Source organism: Carettochelys insculpta, chromosome 2 (assembly GCF_033958435.1).
Source record: "Carettochelys insculpta isolate YL-2023 chromosome 2, ASM3395843v1, whole genome shotgun sequence".
NCBI lineage: Eukaryota > Metazoa > Chordata > Testudines > Carettochelyidae > Carettochelys > Carettochelys insculpta.
The window spans coordinates 98,808,390-98,829,388 of NC_134138.1; the positions used below are offsets into that span (position 1 = coordinate 98,808,390).

At 41.1% G+C, this 20,999-nt stretch overlaps 1 protein-coding gene across 2 annotated transcripts in view; it reads left to right on the forward strand.

Annotated features, from left to right (window-relative positions):
* The window catches only part of GNAL (G protein subunit alpha L), a 314,865-nt gene that overhangs the window by 279,043 nt on the left and 14,823 nt on the right, over positions 1-20,999 (forward strand). For both annotated transcript variants that reach the window (XM_074987462.1, XM_074987463.1), the window contains exons 6-10: positions 13,800-13,854; positions 15,928-16,001; positions 17,576-17,634; positions 18,065-18,185; positions 20,842-20,972. In XM_074987462.1, coding sequence (XP_074843563.1) covers positions 13,800-13,854; positions 15,928-16,001; positions 17,576-17,634; positions 18,065-18,185; positions 20,842-20,972 — 440 coding nt within the window. The remainder of the gene's footprint in view (positions 1-13,799; positions 13,855-15,927; positions 16,002-17,575; positions 17,635-18,064; positions 18,186-20,841; positions 20,973-20,999) is intronic.

A 20,999-nucleotide genomic window follows, 5' to 3' on the forward strand; every position in this document is an offset into this window, starting at 1 on the left:
GTTCTGGGGACCAGTTCTTATTGCATGAAAGCCCCTTTGCTCCACTCTGGCATTATAAGGGAGCTTTAAAGGAGCATAAATTCAATTTGCACCCATATCTGAATATTGCATAGAAACTGAGCCATGAAATGGTACAAAATTTCCCTGCAAAAGTAGATTAGGGATTTTTCTTTAGTACTTGTCAAGATTGGAGTGAGAAGCACAATCACATGGCTGCTAGGGTATTTTAATCATGTCCTTCTCTTTAAACATTGTCTTACTATTTAAATATGCTCACAAAGTAGCTTTGTCTTTTTGATATTTATTCCATACTTGTAAATCTGTGTGCTGCATTGCCCAACGTTTATTACGTATATCTAAATTTTTCCACAAGGTGTAGATATAAAAACATTTTAAGAAGAAAGGCAGAGTACAAGGTTAACATTTCTTCTTTGAAGCTGTTTTCTGGCGTTCCAGAGGCTGTACAGTACAGAACAAATATTTCAGAGAGAATACTTATAATTGGCTTCAGTGGAGTTAAAAGCCGGCTTTAATAGCCTTACATCAGAGACCAGTTCAGCAAAGCGCCTTCCTTCTCTTCATGGCGCGTGTGACATTTTGCAGAAACTAAGAAACTCTCAATATCACCCCACCAACGGAGCAACTGCTTCTAAAATGTTCTTACACAAAGGGCTTTGCTTCACTGAAGTAGTGCTTTATAATATTGAAAGATACAGCTTTTATCGTGGTAGTACCATGAAAGGCATTGTTTACATTGCTGGCTTGCTCGGCACTGAAAGTTTGTAATGTAGGCCCCGATCCTGCAATGAGCTGAGCGCAAGAAAACCCTCACTAACTGCAGACGGGGCTCCGCTTGGGCACAGGAGTTCACGTATGAATAGCACATTGAAGCCACAGAGCCAGCTGTGTAAGCCAGCTGATGTTCTTCTAGCTTTCCCTAACCAAGCAGCTTTGGCATTCCAAATAGTAGCTGCTGACTGACAGCTGGGGAAAGGGATTGATTGTAAAAGCTAATAAAAACATAATGTAATTTAAAAAAAAAAAAAGGCAAGTGAGAATCCAACACTTACAGAACTACTCGCAACCAAAGATAATTATACTGGCCTGTATCAGAAAGGTAGCCGTATTAGTCTGTATCTTTGAGAACAAGAAGAAGTCCTGTGGCGTTTTATAGACTAACAGATATTTTGGAGCATGAGCTTTTGTGGATGAAGGCCCACTTCATCAGGTGTATGGGGGGAGCAGTTTCAGAGGAGTATTTAAAGAGTGGGGTCCCAGTAAAAGTGAGGGTCAGAGCTGACAGGGTCTATTCAGCAAGGTGGAAACGGCCCATTATCAATAGTAGGTATCAAAAGAGTTAAAAACAAGTCAGATCAGACAGGGGGATATGGCCCATTGTCAGAGTCTAATGTGGAGATGTTAACACCCAGGGCAGAGAAGCTGCTTTTGTTAAGGGGCCAGCTGCTCCCAGTCTTTGTTTAATCTTTGGTTGATGGAGTCAAATTTGCAAATAAATTGCAGCTCAGAGATTTCTCTCTTGGTTTGATTATTGAAATTGCTTTGTTTTAGGACCGCTACTTTTAAATCCGTTACTGAGAGTCCAGGGAGATTGAAGTGTTCCCCCACAGGTTTCTGTACGTTACCATTCCTGATGTCTGATTTATGTCCATTTATTCTTTTACGTAGAGACTGTCCAGATTGACCAATGTAAATTGCAGTGGGGCATTGCTGGCACATGATGGCATATATTGTATTAGTAGATGTTTAGGTAAAGGAGTCCCTGGTGGTATGGTTGATGTTAGCTCCTATGCTGATATCACCGGTGTAGATATGTGAGCAGAGTTGGGAGCGAGGTTTGTTGCAGGGATTGGTTCCAGGTTTAAAGTTACTGTGTTGTGATCTATAGTTGCTGGTGAGGATTTGTTTTAAGGTTGGCAGACTGTCTGTAGGCGAGGACAGGCCTGCCTCCCAAGGCCTGCGAGAGTGAAGGACGATTGTTCAGTATGGGTTGCAGATCACTGATGATGCATTGGAGAGGCCTTAGGTAGGGGCTGTATGTGATGGCCAGTGGTGTTGTCTTGTTTTCCTTGTGAGGCCTGTCTTGTAGCAGGTGGCTTCTCGGTTCCCGTCTGGCTCTGTCAATCTGTTTCCTCACTTCCTTAGTGGTCATTGTAGTTTGAGGAAAGCTTGGTAACGGTCTTATAGATGTTTGTCTCTGTCTGATGGATCAGAGCAAATACAGTTGTACCTTAGTGCCTAGCTGTATACAATGGACTGTGTAGTATGTCCTGGATGGAAGCTGGAGGCATGTAGGTAAGTATAGCAGTCCGTGGGTTTTCGGTATAGGGTGGTATGTATATGACCATCGCTTATCTGCACAGTAGTGTCCAGAAAATGGATCTCTTGTGTGGACTGGTCCAGGCTAAGGTTGATGGTGGGGTGGAAACTGTTGAAATCATGGTGGAACTCTTCAAGAGCCTAAGGCTTGTCCAACGCATCATCAGTGATCTGCAACCCATCCTGGACAATGATCCTTCACTCTCACAGGCCTTGGGGGCGGGCAGCACCTGAAGCTCTCTCCCCTCTGCAGCTGTAGGAGATGGCCACAGGCCAAACTAACAGGTTTGGTGGGCCGGATCCAGCCCATGGGCCCTATCTTTCCCACTCCTGCCCTAGTACCATTTCTTAACACTGGTATCACAGCCCAGGATAAGAAGCAGGTGGGGTGGTGGGATTGTGATGCTAGCACGAGATTTTTATAGTCCTGCTGTGGTTTTTGTTATTTTAACAATGAAATGGACTCAGAACCTTTTAGAGCAAATTAGGCCCAGTCACTGTATTCTGCAGTAGCAGTTAGATATTTGCAGGCTTCGTGTGTCTCAGGTAATGGAAGTTACTTGATTGCCAGGCTTCATGCCTTACACTAACTACCTAAGGCGTGGAATAATTGCTCAGCAATGCTCTGCCTGTCATGACTGACTGCTTAAATACATGCAGTGGTTAAATATATCCTGTTCTAAAATGGGCAAGATTGAACGATTACTTAACGAGGAGTAGTTTTTCAACGTCTTTATCTGGAAATGTTAAGACATTTTGTGGTGCTTAGTGGTCACTGCCCATGTTTGCTTCACTCCTGTTTGATCTGTGCTTCGTGGTGCTGACCAGTTTCCTTGTTCCCAGCTGTTAGGCTATTTTAAACAGATGAAAATGCTTGAAATATTTTTTCTGATATTACTTTTTAGGTAAGTAATTAGTAGAGTTGCGAAGGGATGTTGCAGTTGAGGATGGGAGGGAGATTGTGTGATCTGGAATAGGTAGGAGAGGAGATACCCAGTTAAATTCTAGTCCACATCCATAAACTGTTGTGAACGGTTGCTGTGTTCCTTTACTTCCTCAAAGAGCAGTGGTTCTCCAAGTGTGGTCTGTGAACCACTAGTGGTCTGTGACCATCTTACAGGCGGACTGTGGGCTCAGGGCAAACAGCCCCCCAGCAGGCACTCCAGCCTTGCAGCCATCTCAGTGAGGTTGGGGAGCCCCGAGCCTCGCAGGCTGGATCTGGCCCATGGGAGGAAGAAACAGCTCCCAAGTGCTTCCATGCCCCCTCCCCCTGGCTGGGGGATCGGCAGTGCAGGAAGCCACTTGCAGGAAGCTTTCCCTGCTGCCCCCAGAATCGCAGCCAATGGGAGCAGTGTGGGTGGAGCCCGAGATCAGCAGGGAGTGCAGAGCTAGGTAAGCCCCCATCACACCCAGACCCCACATCCAGCCTACTCCTGCAGCCAGACCCCCTCAACCCGCTCCTGTATCTGCCTCCTGCCCAGAGCCTGCCACTTTCATCCCGCTCCTGCACTCTACCTCCTGCCCAGACCCTGCACCCCCCATCCCTATCTGGTGCCCCAGCAGCCTCCTATCACACACTGAACTCCTCATTTTGGCCCCACCTCGCATCCGAGGGACTAGCCCTGGGACCCCAGAAAAGTTAAAATGGCCTGTGGGAAGCCCTGAACTTTGGTTCTTCCTCCCCTCCCCATGCCCCCTGGGGGGCTGAAGCCCAAGGGAATGAGGTGTCTCAGTCAGGGGATACACCAGGAGTGCTGGGAGGCTTCTTGGTGTTATTTTTTTTCTTTTCACCTTTGTGTGGCCCCCAACAGATGTTCCTGCGAGTCGTTAACCCTGACCCAAAAAGGTTACCTGCCCCTGCCATAAGTAAAGACAATGTAAAAACCTTTTGGACATAAATTAATATTTTATTTTGTTAAAAATGAAGTTTGGTAAATTAGTATGATATACGCAGTAAGATACACATCCCACTGTATGTTATACAGGTTCAAACTCTTAAATCTGGTACGCTCTTGTCTAGCAACATCTGTGATGGTCCGGCATGACCACAAATGTTACGGGACCAGAGAGTCCCAGACCTGTGTCAGCAGGGCTGGGGCCAGAGCAGTGGTCAGCAGCCTGACCTGGGCCAGAGCTGGAGCACCTGCCAGCCCTGCTGCAGCACACGAGGGAGGGAGGAAGTGGAGTCCCTACCAGAGCCCCTGCTGGAGCCCCCACAGGAGGAGTAAGTGAAGCTGGAGAGGAGAAGGCAGTGGGGCTGGGAAGCCAGGGAGCCGGTGGGAAGTCTGTGCAGTGGCTAAGGGCAGTGGCCAGGAGAGGAGCCCCTAGTGCATTGACCTCCCCTGCTCTGTCAAAATCTGTCCTCCAGGACTTCTCAGGTCCCAAGGATGCCAGACCAGGGAGGTGCAACCTTTAGCTGCATATTTACTTCCTTATACTCCAGTAGCCTAATTTGGTATTTGAGGTGTTTATAGATAAGCAAATATATTTTGTCGTCATGAGTGGTTGGCTGGGGGTCTGCAGGAAGGTTGTGTTGAGTGGGATGGGCTGCAGGCCAAAAAGTTTGAGAACCACTGCCAAAGAGGGATGGCTGTGCTTTAGTCGGGGGTGAAGTGATTCTTCCGTGTACCGAGATGAAGGATGTCAGTTCCAGACATCTCCCCTTACTTGCAGTTCTAAGCCTTTGATCATCTTCAAGGGGATGTTTTTTTGCCTCTGTAAATTAATACCTATGGGTGTTTTCAGTGTCCTTAGAGAACCCAAAGGTGCATTCTCCCTGTGGGTGTATGGCATGGAGATTCCCAGGAGAAGTTCTCCTTGTTGCTGAACCATATAGTATCCCTGTATGGGAAAGGATTGCTGGCTGAGTGCACTCAGCAATCCCTCTGTACAAAACAACTGAGAATTAAAATAGAATATGGGAGTAGAGCATTGGAGGTGGGCCAAGGAAAGGGCCACTGATCTGTGCTTACACAGTGCAGAAAGGAAATGGTCAGTGTTGCAGCTTGGAGAATGGAATTAGTTGCCCACTGCCACCGCTCAGATGGTCTGTCTTAGTCTGTGGCACAGGTTTCCTATTATCCCTCCTTACACACGAGGAGAAGTAACTCCCCACTTTCTGTATTCCCATTCTTCAGAAATCTAAAATCATCTGTCTGCCTTTCCTGTACCTAAAAATTATCTGACAAGACAGAAAAGTTTTCAGTTGGCATGTTCCATAGAGGTAACCAGATAAGCTTTCAGAGAAAAGTGTAAGCTTCACTTGGAACAGGCACCCTGTAGAGAGAATTTTTTCTTACTTTTCATCTCCTTCTAGCAACTTTTTTGCATTCCTGAACAAGAGTGGACCGAAGAGCGTGTCTTCTGTGTAATTGATGCTTATAAGTCAGAAGCACTGAACAACTCCAAATGTTAATGGCTACGTCTACACTAGCCCCAAAGTTCGAAATGGCCACGCAAATGGCCATTTCGAAGTTTACTAATGAAGCTCTGAAATGCATATTCAGCGCTTCATTAGCATGCGGGCGGCAGCGGCACTTCGAAATTGCCGCGGATTGCCGCCGCGCGTCTCGTCCAGACGGGGCTCCTTTTCGAAAGGACCCCGCCTACTTCGAAGTCCCCTTATTCCCATGAGCTGATGGGATGGGAATAAGGGGACTTCAAAGTAGGCGGGGTCCTTTCGAAAAGGAGCCCCGTCTGGACGAGACGCGCGGCGGCAATCCGCGGCAATTTCGAAGTGCCGCTGCCGCCCGCATGCTAATGAAGCGCTGAATATGCATTTCAGAGCTTCATTAGTAAACTTCGAAATGGCCATTTGCGTGGCCATTTCGAACTTTGGGGCACGTGTAGACACGGCCAATCAGACTTTTGTCCTTAGTTTGGCTTCCAGGAACATAAGAGTTGAAGTTCTTCTTTTGGGAGAAGCTAACTGCAGGCGTGCTACATATAACCAAAGTCTTGATTATTTGTTCAGGCATACCAAAGATGCTGCAGCCAATTTTTAATTGAGTAATTGCACTCTGCCTAGCTAAATCCCTGTATACTTATGGTATTCTTCGCTTCCTGACCTAAGCTGTTGTGCAGAGTTGGTGTCTGGTGTTAAACAGTTGTTTCATTCCAACAGTGTGGATGAAGTTATCCTTGTATATCATGTATCAGTTTAAATTTGCAAGGCACTTGAGATATGTAACATGATCTTACTGTTTTGATTTATTATCTTGTAGCCCTCTGAGAGTGGCTATTATTACTGCAGAATGTTCTGTATGTCGCCTTTGTATTTCACAAGCGATAGTTATGATAGTTAGTGGATCTCTGTGTGTATGCCATATGGATAAACCAGTATATGTATAAAAATTATGGGCCTGAATCTCCTCTCTCTGCCGGTATCAATCAGAAGTAATCCCACTGAAATCAATGGAATTACACTGAAGTCGTTGAAATGAGAATTAGATAATGTATGCACAAGTTTAAAGTTCACCAGGTAATATTTTAGTTTCTCTCAGTTTGTGTTTTGAACGGCTCCGTCCTTTTGATTTTTCAGTATGGAATCTGGTTTAGCAGAAATTCTCTTTCCTTTCTCTTTTTACCTGTTACCCTTTTTTCTCTCTCTCCCCCTTCTCTAGGGCCATATGTGTTAGGACCACAGATGAATAAAGTTTATTGAGAAGTTCCGTACTGTTGAGGAATAGGAAACAGATCTTTGTCTCAATTCTGCCAGAGACCACTAATCCCTGTGTAATGGCAGTTTTCCAGGTTTAAATCTTAGCTAGTGTTTATGTTAAGAGAGTTAATGATGATCCCCAAAGACCTCTTATTGGTACACAAAGCAAGAACATCTGTTGGGCTAAAAAGTGGTTACTTAGCTAAATTAGAAGGAAACAAGGCTTTTCCCAAAATTTGCACTGCCATCAACAGGAAATGCTGCATACCAGAGTTTGGGAGTCGAGAGGCCAAATGGATGGAGGAATTGTATTGTTTGATCTTTGTGTGTGTGTTTCTTCCATTAAAACAACTTCCAAACCATTTTCAGTAAATGGAACAAAGTTACTAAAAATATATCTAAAATATTTATTGTGCTTGAATAACTTACTTTAACAATTTGTTTAGGTAAATGATTTGGCCAAAAGCTGAGAGACCTTTTGCAGTACGTTGATGGGAAAAGAGAATTTGGCAAGTAATAAGCAGGGTTAAACTGAATGCCTACTACCTGTAGTAGTGTTTTATACCAAAAAACAAATCTCTGTGTAATAGGAGTTACCTGTGTTTTAGGTATTTATCTTCATCAAGCCTATTTCTAAATAACATCCGCTCTTTGATTTGTTGTCGGGTGGCACTTTTCAATTGGGTGGCACTTTTCAATTGGGTTACTTATAGACCCCATTTAGTCATAATATGCCACTACTTTTAACCTCCTCTGAATCTGCTTTCTCCTCTGTAAAGTGCTGTTAAATAGTATGTACATACCTCACAGGACATTACAAGGTTTAATTCATTAATGCTGAAAAATGTTTAACTTTTTACACTTTTAATTCAGCCCTATTTGCTTCAGGAGGTGAGGATTGCTGGCAGAGAAATCCATACTTATAAGATGACTGAGATTACACTTTCTCATCTGTTAGTTGGGTCTGTGGAACCGAGAAAGGGTTCATCATCAAGGCATTTGAGTGATTTCTTTGTGAGGAGTTTTAAGAAATCTCGTCCTCCTTTGATGCTTATTGACAGGGGTGCTGGAACAATTTGTGTAGTGCAGGTGCTAAGAGACATCAAACCAAACTGTAAACCCTCTATATAACGGAAACCACTTAAACCTAGGGGTTGTGGCAGCACCTATGAACCTTGGGGAATGCATCTCTGTTGACTGCAGTAGCAGAAATCTGTACACTTTACCACCTTCAGGCTGCATTGTTGTAACTCATTCTGAGGTGAGACAAAAAGTTTATGAAGAACCAGTAGCCCAGCTCCTAAGTGACATGAAGAGAGCCCATCTACAATTTACACAGCTCTTCTGAAACTTTATCCTGTCGCTGTTCATTACCAAGTCCAATTCAAGGTTCTGATGCTGATCTAGAAGGCCTTACAACAGGATAAGACCATACCCTCATGGCAGCTACAACTGTCTAGTGCACTATAAGTAACAAAGAACATGTATAAAGTTGGGAGTGAGGGGATCCGAGTCTTCTCAACAGTAATTCCTCAGCCCTGAAATGCCTTCTTATTGGTGGTAGGGAGGAGCCTTACCCTTGCCGTCTTCCAGTCATGTTATAAGACTATTCAATAAAGTCTTTCCCAAAGGGGAGAGCTGGCAAAATACCCTGAAGAAAAGGGTTAAATCAAGAAATGAGATGGGAATTGATCCCACTGTTTCCTATAGGCTATGTCCATTTGCTAGTTACCATTTTAAAACGGTGCGTTTCTGGCAAGTTGCATGTTGTTAAATTTAAATCCAGGAATTCAGAATTAAAATCTAATTTAATTTACACTACATTTTGCATCCCCTCTCTCCCCCTTGTGGAAGGTGATGCTTTTAGACGAAAATGTTTATATAGTCTGTCAGTGAAGATTACTGTATGAAAATCCTGCAACAGGGGTCTCCCTAAATACAAAAGAGAGTGTGATTTAAGTAAATGCTGCCCTCTACAGGCTGTCTAATCTTAAAATTGATTGTTATGATTCAGGGCTTTCCTTTTTAAAAGTCCAAGCTTTTCTCTCCCTTTTTCCCAAGGTATTGTACTCACTTGCAATCACCTTATTGGTCTTGTGTGTTTAAATGCCTGTAATGCATTGAAATTGGTATCTGTACTTCTAGAGTACAAAAATTAAGTATGAGTAATGCCTATTCCCAATAGAACTCTTAGGCTGTACAATAAAAACAAATGTAATTATGTTTTAGATATTGCATAAATAAATGTGAAATTTAGTAATCGTCTCTATGTCTCTATTAGACATTTTCTTTTGTGGTTGTCTAAATAGTTGGAACTTTAAAGCTATATTCTTTTTTAGCTACAGTAAGTGCTGCAGACTCCAGAATGGATTAAAAACAGATGCTGTTATACTGCCTCTGCCTAATTTGAACATCTATTCATAGTTTTATTGAGCCCCTTTCCTACATAAGAAACCACTGCACAGTCCTACAGAGGATGAATTAGACTGCTCCCAGTGCACAAGGAAAATGTTAAAACTCTCTATTAGTAACATTTATGCACAAATCAAACAAAAAAAAATCTTCCCTGTTTAAATATTGTCCTGTGTCTGTTAATGGGTTCTCAGGGACATTTTTAGCAAATCATTTGTAGAGTGTTTTTTTACATTTAGGCTATGTCTACACGTGCCCCAAACTTCGAAATGGCCATGCAAATGGCCATTTCGAAGTTTACTAATGAAGCGCTGAAATGCATATTCAGCGCTTCATTAGCATGCGGGCGGCAGCGGAGCTTCAAAATTGACGCGGCTCGCCGCCACGCGTCTCATCCCGACGGGGCTCCTTTTCGAAAGGACCCCGCCTACTTCGAAGTCCCCTTATTCCTATGAGCTCATGGGAATAAGGGGACTTCGAAGTAGGCAGGATCCTTTCGAAAAGGAGCCCCATCTGGACCAGACGCGTGGCGGTGAGCCGCGTCAATTTCGAAGCGCGGCTGCCGCCCGCATGCTAATGAAGCGCTGAATATGCATTTCAGCGCTTCATTAGTAAACTTCGAAATGGCCATTTGCATGGCCATTTCGAAGTTTGGGACACGTGTAGACACGGCCTTAGTGTATCACCAACATGTCTTACCAAGTTCCACTTTGACTATTGGGAAAGAGAATGGAGTGCAGTGCTTGCTTGAAGTCCATCATTATGAACTTGTAGAATTAAGGGAACTAGAGCATTCCCCAGACCATCAATCTCTAGTTTTATGTCTTAACTATCGTAGCAGGTGTAAAAGACAAGGAGAGCCACACTGTGATCAAGCAGACATTTTATAATAAAGCTTTACCATCTCCATCATCTTCTCTCATAGGAGCTACCCAAGAGAGCTCATTCTCAGTTCTATAGCCACTGAGCTAGGTCTAATAATCATAAAATGTCTACCTATCACCTATATACAAGAATAACTGCCCTCCATAAAAGGGCTGTGTGTGAGTCCTACAATTAGATGATTCTCCTTAGTAGGAAGGGTTCCCCCTGCTTGAATTTTTACTCCAACAAAGTGTCTCCAAAACCTTCTGTGTCCTGTCAAAAGAATAAACAGTTGCTGCTCTCCTGTGGCTTTCCTTGGAACGATGACAGATTTTGTGATATTTATGTCTCTAGACTTCAATTAATAGAGGCAATTCAGTTCCAAAGATCTGGAGGCCCAGAAATTCCAACAGGTGTGGAAATAGTAGTTCTCCATTTGAGTAGCTATCCCCAAAGAATATCTGAGGAAATGCACCTTTTCAGAGGTATAAAACTCCCATTTCTAATTGTGCCAGATCTCAGAATCACAGACTTTAAACTTGTTGTAGGTATAGAGTTGAAAAATTCTCTTCCTGAGCTTCAAACCATTGTCATTTTTGAGGAATGAAGAAAGTTTGGTGTAGTGTTGATTTCCTCTTGTAAATTGTTGTTGTTTGAAACTACAGTTGAAACTCTGTAGTCCAGCATCTCAGGCCCTGATCAGTGTCAAACCAGAGAATTTGCTGGACTCCAGAAGAGCAATATTGTCTAGCAGCATTACCAACACCTTCAGTGCTTAGTGGGCTCTTAGAAGACACTTGGGGTAAATTACAGCTAAATAACAGCACAGAACAGTGAGATCCAGGGCTGGCGTCTGTAAACGAACTTTATGGGAGCACAGGAAACTCAGCACACCCGTAAGTGGCCATCCAGCTAACTAAAATCAGCCTGGGACATGGATGCTGATGGACAGGGATTGCTGGAGTAGAGAGGCTCAATCTGTAAGGGATTGGAAGGGTAGAAGAAGAGCCTGGAAGTTGTTTTATTGAGTAAAAATGCAAGTGAAATAGTCAGTTACATGGTAAATGCAGTTTACTCAATCACTTTTCAGTTTATCTTAGTAGAGCCATTCTAATGATTGTCACATGTTTTACATATGTTGCATAAACATAGTATGATTTTAATTTTTTATTTTATTCTTATGACTAAGAACTTGCTTTTAGTTTTATTTATTATAGGATTAGCCATATGGAATAATTGGATAAATGTTTCCCCTTGATAATTCACCTGGTTAGAAAGAGATTTTTATGTACAACTACCTACTGTTACCTAAGTATTTATTAGTACTCTTTTCAAAAATATTTGCCTGACCACTACAATTGCTGAAATTGCCACGGTTTTTAGAAAGTATAGTACCTATTGATAGTTTCTATCTATGCAAGTCTGAAACCTGCATTTCTGTATTCACAGCTTGCATGATATAAAATTTAGAGATTGCTTGTCAAACTGTCAGGTGAGTTTCCTAGGAAACTCGCTAAGGATATTTATAAAGCTACAGATAGACATAATAATAGATAGCAAGAATCGTGTCAGGTGATAATTATTTTTTTTTATTTCTCCAGTCCATTTTAACATGCTTAAATTCAATAATGAACTAAATTTTATTTATAGAGTCTTGAGGATCTTTTCATCAATGTAATCCCCCACTTCTGCATCCCCAGTTTAAAAATAAGCAAATAAAATTGCAGATTGTTCCATATCAGGATATGTAAAATATTGTGTTATGAAGTACTATTTTACAATAGAAACTAAATATTATGCCAATTATAGATCAGAATTATTCATAAATAAAAACAAGTTTGTGAATGCATAAATACAATTGGACTGTCTGTAGTGTGCTATAGTTTCAACACACACATGAAAGCCAACATACTTCATTTCACTGCAGATTTATGTGGACCATTTGTTGCAGGGTTGACAAAATATTGAATTTGTTTGAGAATATCTGCAAATAGACAAATACTGTAGATACCAAAATACAGTAGATGTTCATTCTGTTTACTTAGCTTTACATATTATGAAGGTTGTATACATGCTCCTGTACAAAGAAAAAAATTATTATATCATCCAACTTTTGCTGGTTTTCTATTGCATTTTCATTATTTGGCTATTGCTGATGTAAGGATTAATCGGGGTGGAATGAATTCCCACATTATAAGCATATCAAATCTGAATTTTTCATCTTGTGTCTTTAGTATTCTGTGATGTACACCTGCAAAATGTAAATTCCACCAAGAGACAATTAATGGATGTTTGGGGACTAGTACAAATTAATGTTCTGTGAAAAAGTAATTTTAAGTAAACAGTTCAAATTATTGTGTTTAATGTTGTGTTGGAAGAGGCATCTATGTTAAGTAAGATGATGTCAGCTCCATATCTCCCTATTTCTGTAATCCATTACTTGTACATGCAATGCATTTATTTGATTATCAGAGCTATAGTCTAATATAGTGGTAGTTAGCCAAGTAGGTAATTCAGATGCAGGGTATTTAAGAATTATTTTTCTCTCTGCAAAGAATAATATTGGGCTTTTGTTTGGTGGCTTTTTTTACATTTGAGAACCGTACAAATCTTCAATTATTAAAAATTTGAAACATGGGAAATTTGCTAGTATTATACTAAAGAGTTAATATACTGTGAAGACGCTGAGATTATGCCAAAATCTAGTAATAACAAATACTGATTTATTGGATGCTAATTATATGATACTGCTTTATATAATAATATGATGATGATCACCTTACAGTGCTACATTTTTTTCAGTACACATCACATGTAGCTAGCTTTACTAAAATGTAAACCATACTGGTGTTGTGTAATAAGTTAATGTACATTAGCATTTAAAAATTAACTTCTGATCATGGAGTTCCCTGATTACTGTATCTCATTTATCTTCAGTGATGGCAGTGGAAAACCAAAATACAATTTTCGTGCCATAATTATATATACAATACACACTATATCTTTTAATCTCTAAATTTTCTTCATGGCAAAATACTTTACAAATAGGGTAATTAATCCTAGCCATTTTGAAATAGTCTTAATTTCCTTCCTTATGTTATATTAACCCCTTATAGTAGATTATTAAAATTAATAGCTTTTTTTAAAAATAGGTTTTATTTATAAAACAAAAGAAACCCCTCTCCACTCATTTTTAACCAAAACCTAAATTTTAGTTCTGAACAATTTGACAATGTTGAAGCAACATGGATTTATACCAACATTTGAGTGTAATGTACTTTTATAAAATACATATATACTTTGATCCCATTTGGTTTGTTTGTGGGTATTGCCTTACAGTAAGTGTAAAACATTAAATTGCAACAAGTACTGGGCAAATAAATATTTTGTTCAAAGTAAGTAAATTGTTAGGTTTAAGGTTAAGGCGTAAGCCTATATTTTTGTAAATGCTAGGCTATCAAATTGAAAAGGTAACAAAGATTGTAGCGTTCACACACACTAAGTGTGTATTTGTTTTTTATTCTAGCTTTCTGGAAAGAATTGACAGTGTCAGTATGGTTGACTACACACCCACAGACCAGGTGAGTAAAACAGAAGAGAGAGTGTGTGAATGAGGGTATCTGTTTTTGAAAGTTAGTCATTTCTGCTATAATAGGATGTAAGCTAAAGTATTTGCATATTTTCTTTATTCATTTAATGGTAGCACCCACAGGTCCCAACTGACATGTGGGCCCCATTGCGAGGTCCTGTTTTGGAAAGATTGCAATGTAAGTAGGCATATACAGGGTAGATGATTGAAAGTATTATCTCATTTTCCAGTTAAGTAACCGAGGCACAAAGAGATTGAATGACCTACAAGAGGTCACACAGGATGTCTATGGCAGATCAAGGAATGGATTCCAGGTCTCGTGAGCATGAGGGCTTTAACCACAAGGCTATCCAGAAGCCCAAGAGACGTGTTGCAATGCGAAGGATTTATAACAATAGTATTTGTAAGCCGTTTTCCCACGGCAAAAATAATAGAGCAGAATGAATACAACATAGAAATGAAATAAGCAAACAACAGATTACTATAACTGCCTGATAAAATGATGGCCTTGCTGCAGGAAGGTGATTTCAGAGCAGGTTAGCCTTCAAAAGACTTAAAAACTCATTCATAAACTTAAGTGTGGAATTCTGCCTCAAGCTTCCAATTGCAACTGGGAAAAAACAGGCCAAGAGGGAATTTTGCTCTTTGGTTTTACTCTTTCCTTAGTCCCATTCATTCCTCTGGAGCCTTTCTGCAACCTGTGCCGTCAATGCTGATGGCTTTATAATAGCTGAAATTGGTAAGGTTCCTATGTTTAGGTTGCCTGACACTTGCTGCTGTATAAAGTAGAAAGTTATGTTTTGGGTGTTGTTTATTTGAGCAATGCTCATGCCTCCATTGTTTGCAGAAGGCCTTTGATTTTTGGAAGGGAGAAAGGCTGTCCTTGGGCAAGACAAGTGCCTTTGTCACATAAAATGCATTCATGATTTTTCTGAGAGAGAACTTACATAAACCACCATTCCTCTTGTATTCCTCAGCAAAACGTTGGCAGGGGGGTTACAACTACTCCTCAGAGCACCTTTAGCCATAGGCATTAGAAAGAGACCAGGTTGGGCTTTTCTCCCCAGACTTAATACACAACCCCAGCTAGTCGTTTCCCTCCCCTCTCTAAGTTGTAGCTCCGTATATGGGCTTGAAGCTCTCTTAACTCACAGGGATGATGGAGAGTGAGAGAGCTAGCCAGTCTGGCTCCAGCAATCTCTGGCTAAAGTTGCTCATGCCATCTTCCTAAGCACGTGAGATAGGAGTCCACCCATCTCCTAGGAGGGAAGAAGAGAAAGGAAGAGAGGTAGATCAGGCTTCGCACTCATGGGAAAACAGCTATCTTCTGCTGCCAATTATCATAGTTCTGTAGCTCAAGTCACATCAGTCTGGGCTGCAGTAGTGGAAGTTTCAATGCTCCAACCCCATTGATAAGGATACGGTTGTATGGTAGCACACAGTAGACTTTTTTCATGCTTTTCTTTTTTTAAGAACCCTAGAAAATTGCTTTAAACTTAGGATAAGAATATTGTTTACGTTTTAAATAAGTAGTGCTCAAAGGATAGGAAATGTCAAGCTTGATAGCTATGTATATGACCTTAGTTCTGCCGTCTTTTTACAATCTTTAATTATATGATCACATACTATTTTTCCTTAGGACTCATCTCCTTCAGGGCATAAGTGGGCAGAATTGAGGTTGCATAAGCAGCTGTAAAATCTGGTATTTCCTGACTTGTGAGGGTTTGACTTTTGAAGCCTAACATTTTAAATTTATTTTTAGGTTATTTAAAATACGTTATCCATCTCATATGTCCAGCTTATACAATCATCAGTTACTGACTGTGTGCTTGGATGAAAATGTGGGACATCGGCCTGATTCTACAATGTCTAGATTGTGGGCAGATCTTGTTATATTCTTTTTGTATACCAAGTGAATTTGCAGGTAGATGCTTATAAACTAGACAGATTTTACTTTAATGAAAATAAACATTAAGTATTTTCATCTAAAGGACCATTTGTTGCTTTTCAACTCAAAATAAGGAAGTAAAAATTTCATTTTTTGTGTCTATTTTCTTGTTTTCAGGATCTATTAAGATGCAGAGTTTTGACATCAGGGATTTTTGAAACGAGATTTCAAGTAGATAAAGTAAATTTTCAGTAAGTGTGTTAATAATTTATGATAATTGTGCTTATTTTGAATCACTTGTTTCAGATGTAATATTTCACATCTTTTATATTATAATTATGATAGGCCTTCCAACCTCCTTGTCTTTATAGGACCTAGTGTAATTGGCTTTTACTCAAAAAGAAAAGACAGCTGAACCTGTAGAAGTGTCCTGTATTATCTCTCTGTCTTCAGATGTGTCTGTGGTAGACGTTACTTATTAGTTTAATGTGATAATGTTTAGATAGTGTTATCAATTTACATAGTATTTTCTTTGGGACTGATGCAAACTTCTTTGGGAAAATTTGCATCACTAACTCTGTGTCTACATTACAAAATAGAGTGTGTGCAGACACTCAACTTTGAAGCTATTTTTGAAGTTAAAGTTCGAAGCAAGGCGCTACTCCGTTCCCAGGAATGGAGTAAGGACTTCGAAGTTGGACTCCCGACTTCGAAGTTAACTTCAAAGTAAAGGAAAATGTGTGTAGACTCTCTGCTGGCTACTTCAATGTAGTGCCTAACTTCGAAGTTAGTTATTAGTGTACAAACACCCTAAGAGTTTGAAGAATTGGGACCTAAGAATTAAGTTTTTTCTTTTTCTGAAGAGCTGTAATCTATGGATTTTGAGATTTTATTCCTATTAAAATTTGCACATTTTTCCATCATTACCAGTTTGCTATTTGTTGTAATTTTTAAGCCAAATTTCAATGCTGTACCTCTGAATTGCAACTTCCCTGCTGAGTGTTAAAATGATTCTGAAACTGGTACCTGTTAGAGCATGAAGTCCAAACATTTGACCCCAAGCCTATAAAAGCGCCTCACACAAAACCTCAGTCACACAGGCCGTTTTCTACACAGGCCACTTTCTTCAAAAGTGGCGTGGTAATACATGGCCCGAAATATGCTAATGAGGCACGGATGCAAATTCCCTGCACCTCATTAGCATACGGTCACGTGATTTGGAGTCCGGAAGACCGTTCTTCCAGACTCCAAAATGCCGTTTAGAAGCGCAGCCCCCGGGGGGGCTTCTAGAAGGAAGTTCTTCTTCCAGAGGCCCCTTCTTCCCAAAAATTTTTGGGAAGAAGGGGCCTCCAGAAGAAGGACTTCCTTCCAGAAGTTCCCCCGGGGCTGCGCTTCTACACGGCGTTGTGGAATCCGGAAGAATGGTCTTCCGGACTCCAAATCATGTGACTGTATGCTAATGAGGTATGGGAAATTTGCATCCATGCCTCATTAGCATATTTTGGGCTGTGTATTACCATGCCACTTTCGAAGAAAATGGCCTGTGTAGAAACGGCCATATAGTTCTAAAGGCTTAGAAATCTATTTTGTCTGCAGAAAAAGTGTGTGTCTGTAGCAATGCAGTGGAATTCTCCCAGCCGGGCAGGGGAGATAAAATTGTTACATCTACTTGTCATGCAACATGATTTCAGTAACTCTTTTCCCCTTCAGGCAGTATTTTTGTTAGTGCCCTTGAATCTGTTTTAAACTGAACCCTAACTCTGCATGCTTTATGTGATTTTCCTAGTGCACACAAATGATATAACATCCTATGGCTTTTTAACAGCATGTTTGATGTAGGTGGCCAGAGAGATGAAAGAAGAAAATGGATCCAATGTTTTAATGGTGAGTCTGCACCACATTTTTAGTTTGAATCTGCTCTCTGCTGGGAGTTTCTCTGCTGTTCTTAGAATTTTATTTTACACTAAATTTGAATGAGCCAGTCCCTTGTATTAAAAACTTCTGTGTGTTTTGTTTGTTTTTTTTTAAATATTTTATCAGTTCATTTCTTCTTCTCTTAAGTTTCTCTCACCAAATGAGAGGTTTAAAGCAAATTAATCTCATTTGAACGTAGGTTAAAATTACATATCACCATATGACACTAATAAAGGAATCCATTCACATAACGTGTTCCAACATAAATTAGAGTACACATTGCAAATTGATTTGTGTGAAGTCTTTGTGTGGCTGCACTGAAATATTACAATGTGGAGCCTGTTTTGGGTAAATGAAACATTCTATTTACTCTATTTTTTCTTTTGTGTGTTCCACCCAGATGTCACTGCTATAATCTTTGTTGTAGCCTGCAGTAGCTACAACATGGTTATAAGGGAAGACAATAACACAAACAGACTACGGGAATCTCTGGATCTCTTCAAAAGCATCTGGAACAATAGGTGAAAATAAATCTCTTTTTGAAGTGTTAATGTAGTCAGTAATAATGCAATTGGTATTTAGCATTTCCATTTTCCTAAGCATTCTTCAAGCATTAATTGTTTAAACATTTGCTAATAATTTAAAGGTTCTGTCAAGTACTCTGTTTGTTATTCTCTCTGTAGTAACTTACAGAAATTTCAAACACAGTATCTTTCCTTACCGATTGAAAAAACCTTTGCCACTTTAAGTTGCCTGTGAACATGTGCTTGAGTGCAGTGAACTGTGCTAATGAGCATCACTATGTATCTAGATTTTTGTTTGTTTGTTTTTAGAAAACGTTAAGACAGAACCAGAATTTCCCGTTAACAATCTTGAAGCACCACTTACTGCGCTTACTCCTCCACAACACCATCGAGGGCCCTGAAATAGGGCTATTGTATGTAGAATTTACTGCTGCTGCTGCTGCAGAGGCCAAGCTACATCAATTTCTCAGTGTTCTAATAGGATCATGGAATTGAACAAGACACCAACAGGCCAGATGGCCAACCAGAAACTTACAGGTTCAGTCAGGGCATGAGAAGGACTTTGGAGAGGTCAGCAGCAGTGTACCCTGTAAGCTGAGTGCCTGGGTAGACTCCCAGGAGAGGTTCATTTGCTGCCCAGCTGATTAGCAGAGGTCCAAAAGCCATTCATAACCGGCAATGTGTGTTTCTATGGTGGTGGACATCTGCACATGCCTTGGTGCACATAAAAAATTTATTCCACCCATGGATGGATAAAATTAGAGGGAACACTGGTCAGCAGCCAGGTCCCAAGAGCCCCCACTATTTTTAAGCTCAGCTGTGGAGGGCAAGTGAAACTCAATTCTGGCATAGCTGTGTTTGAGAGGGGAATCTCAGGATGGTCTCATATTTAAGCCCCGTCTCCCTCAGATAAGAGGAGGTACCTTGAGGATCTCCTCTCATCACATCAATATGATAGCAGTAGGAGCATCCAACTTCATGCACGTTCATGGCACCAGTCTCAAAACCACCAGAGCATACTGGCAGTGGCTCTCCAAAGAGCCACACGGAAAACAAGTCCAGTGGGACTGTGCCCAGTTATCAGCAGGTAGCTCTGTTTAAGAACCACGGTTTGGGTCAGGGTTAGTGCATAACATGGGGCTCTATGATAAGTCCAGGTGTCATATTTCTTGTTCCCAACCCTAACACAGCCAAAAAATCCTGCAAGGCAATTCCCAAAATCTGTGGGGGAGAGTGGTAGGAAATTTGGAGTTTGTCGTTTACTAAAGTGAAAAGTTACAAGGCTTGATCTATCTAACTTGATGCTCTAGTACATGAGGTGATTGCTAGGCCCAGGTCAGGAAAAAGTTTTAGCACAAATCCCGGTGGTGTAGTGTCACAATAACGGTTTTGAGCATTATTGGCTACGTCTACACATGCACGCTACATCGAAATAGCTTATTTTGATGTAGCGACATCGAAATAGTCTATTTCGATGAATAACATCTACACGTCCTCCAGGGCTGGCAATGTCGACGTTCAACTTCGACGTTGGGCAGCACCACATCGAAATAGGCGCTGCGAGGGAACGTCTACACGCCAAAGTAGCACACATCGAAATAAGGGTGCCAGGAACAGCTGCAGACAGGGTCACAGGGCGGACTCAACAGCAAGTCGCTCCCTTAAAGGGCCCCTCCCAGACACAGTTGCACTAAACACCACAAGATCCACAGAGCCGACAACTGGTTGCAGACCCTGTGCATGCAGCATGGATCCCCAGCTGCAGCAGCCGTAAGCCCTGGGCTAAGGGCTGCTGCCCACGGTGACCATAGAGCCCCGCAGGGGCTGGAGAGAGAGCGTCTCTCAACCCCTCAGCTGATGGCCACCATGGCGGACCCCGCTATTTCGATGTTGCAGGATGCGGATCGTCTACACATGCCCTACTTCGACGTTCAACTTCGAAGTAGGGCGCTATTCCCATCCCCTCATGGGGTTAGCGACTTCAACGTCTCGCCGCCTAACGTCGATTTCAACTTCAAAATACTGCCCAACACATGTAGCCGTGACGGGCGCTATTTCGAAGTTGGCGCCGCTACTTCGAAGTAGCGTGCACGTGTAGACACGGCCATTGTGGCAGAATGGGGTTTACTTTCTCTGACTCTGTGGGTATCATTTAGGTCACTGTCAGAAGTAGGACTGTGGTTTGGGTGATCATTTGGTGAGTTCAGATACAGCAATATGTATAAATAAAGTAAAAGAAGGTTGTGCAACCTCCAACATTCTCTATTGCTTTAATAGAACCAAACATAACTTTACATGTTAAGGAATATGAATACTAATTTTTGCTATAATGTTTTTGGAAAATATTAACACTCTGATGCCTCTGGTTAGCATTTTCTGATTTGGTAGCAAGAGGTTAATTTCTAAAACAAAATTTTAAAATTCTTGCCTTCATGAGCATTTAATATATTTGAATCATTATTGATCTGTCAACCAGTGTGCATGCAAATTCAAGATAACTGAATTATTTGTTGAGCATGGTTGTTTTTCTGTTAATCTTGGTTAAAAGAGCCTATTCCACAGAATAGGAATAGTCCATTAAAGATTTCCTTTTTGAATGGTTGTCTGGTGGGTGTGTCAGAGTAGACCTCAACATCTGGTTTGTTCTCCACAGGTGGTTACGGACCATTTCTATCATTTTGTTCTTGAACAAACAGGACATGCTGGCCGAAAAGGTCTTGGCAGGGAAATCTAAAATTGAGGATTACTTCCCTGAATATGCGCGTTACACTGTACCTGAGGATGGTAAGGTTTCATAACTGCTGGGATTAA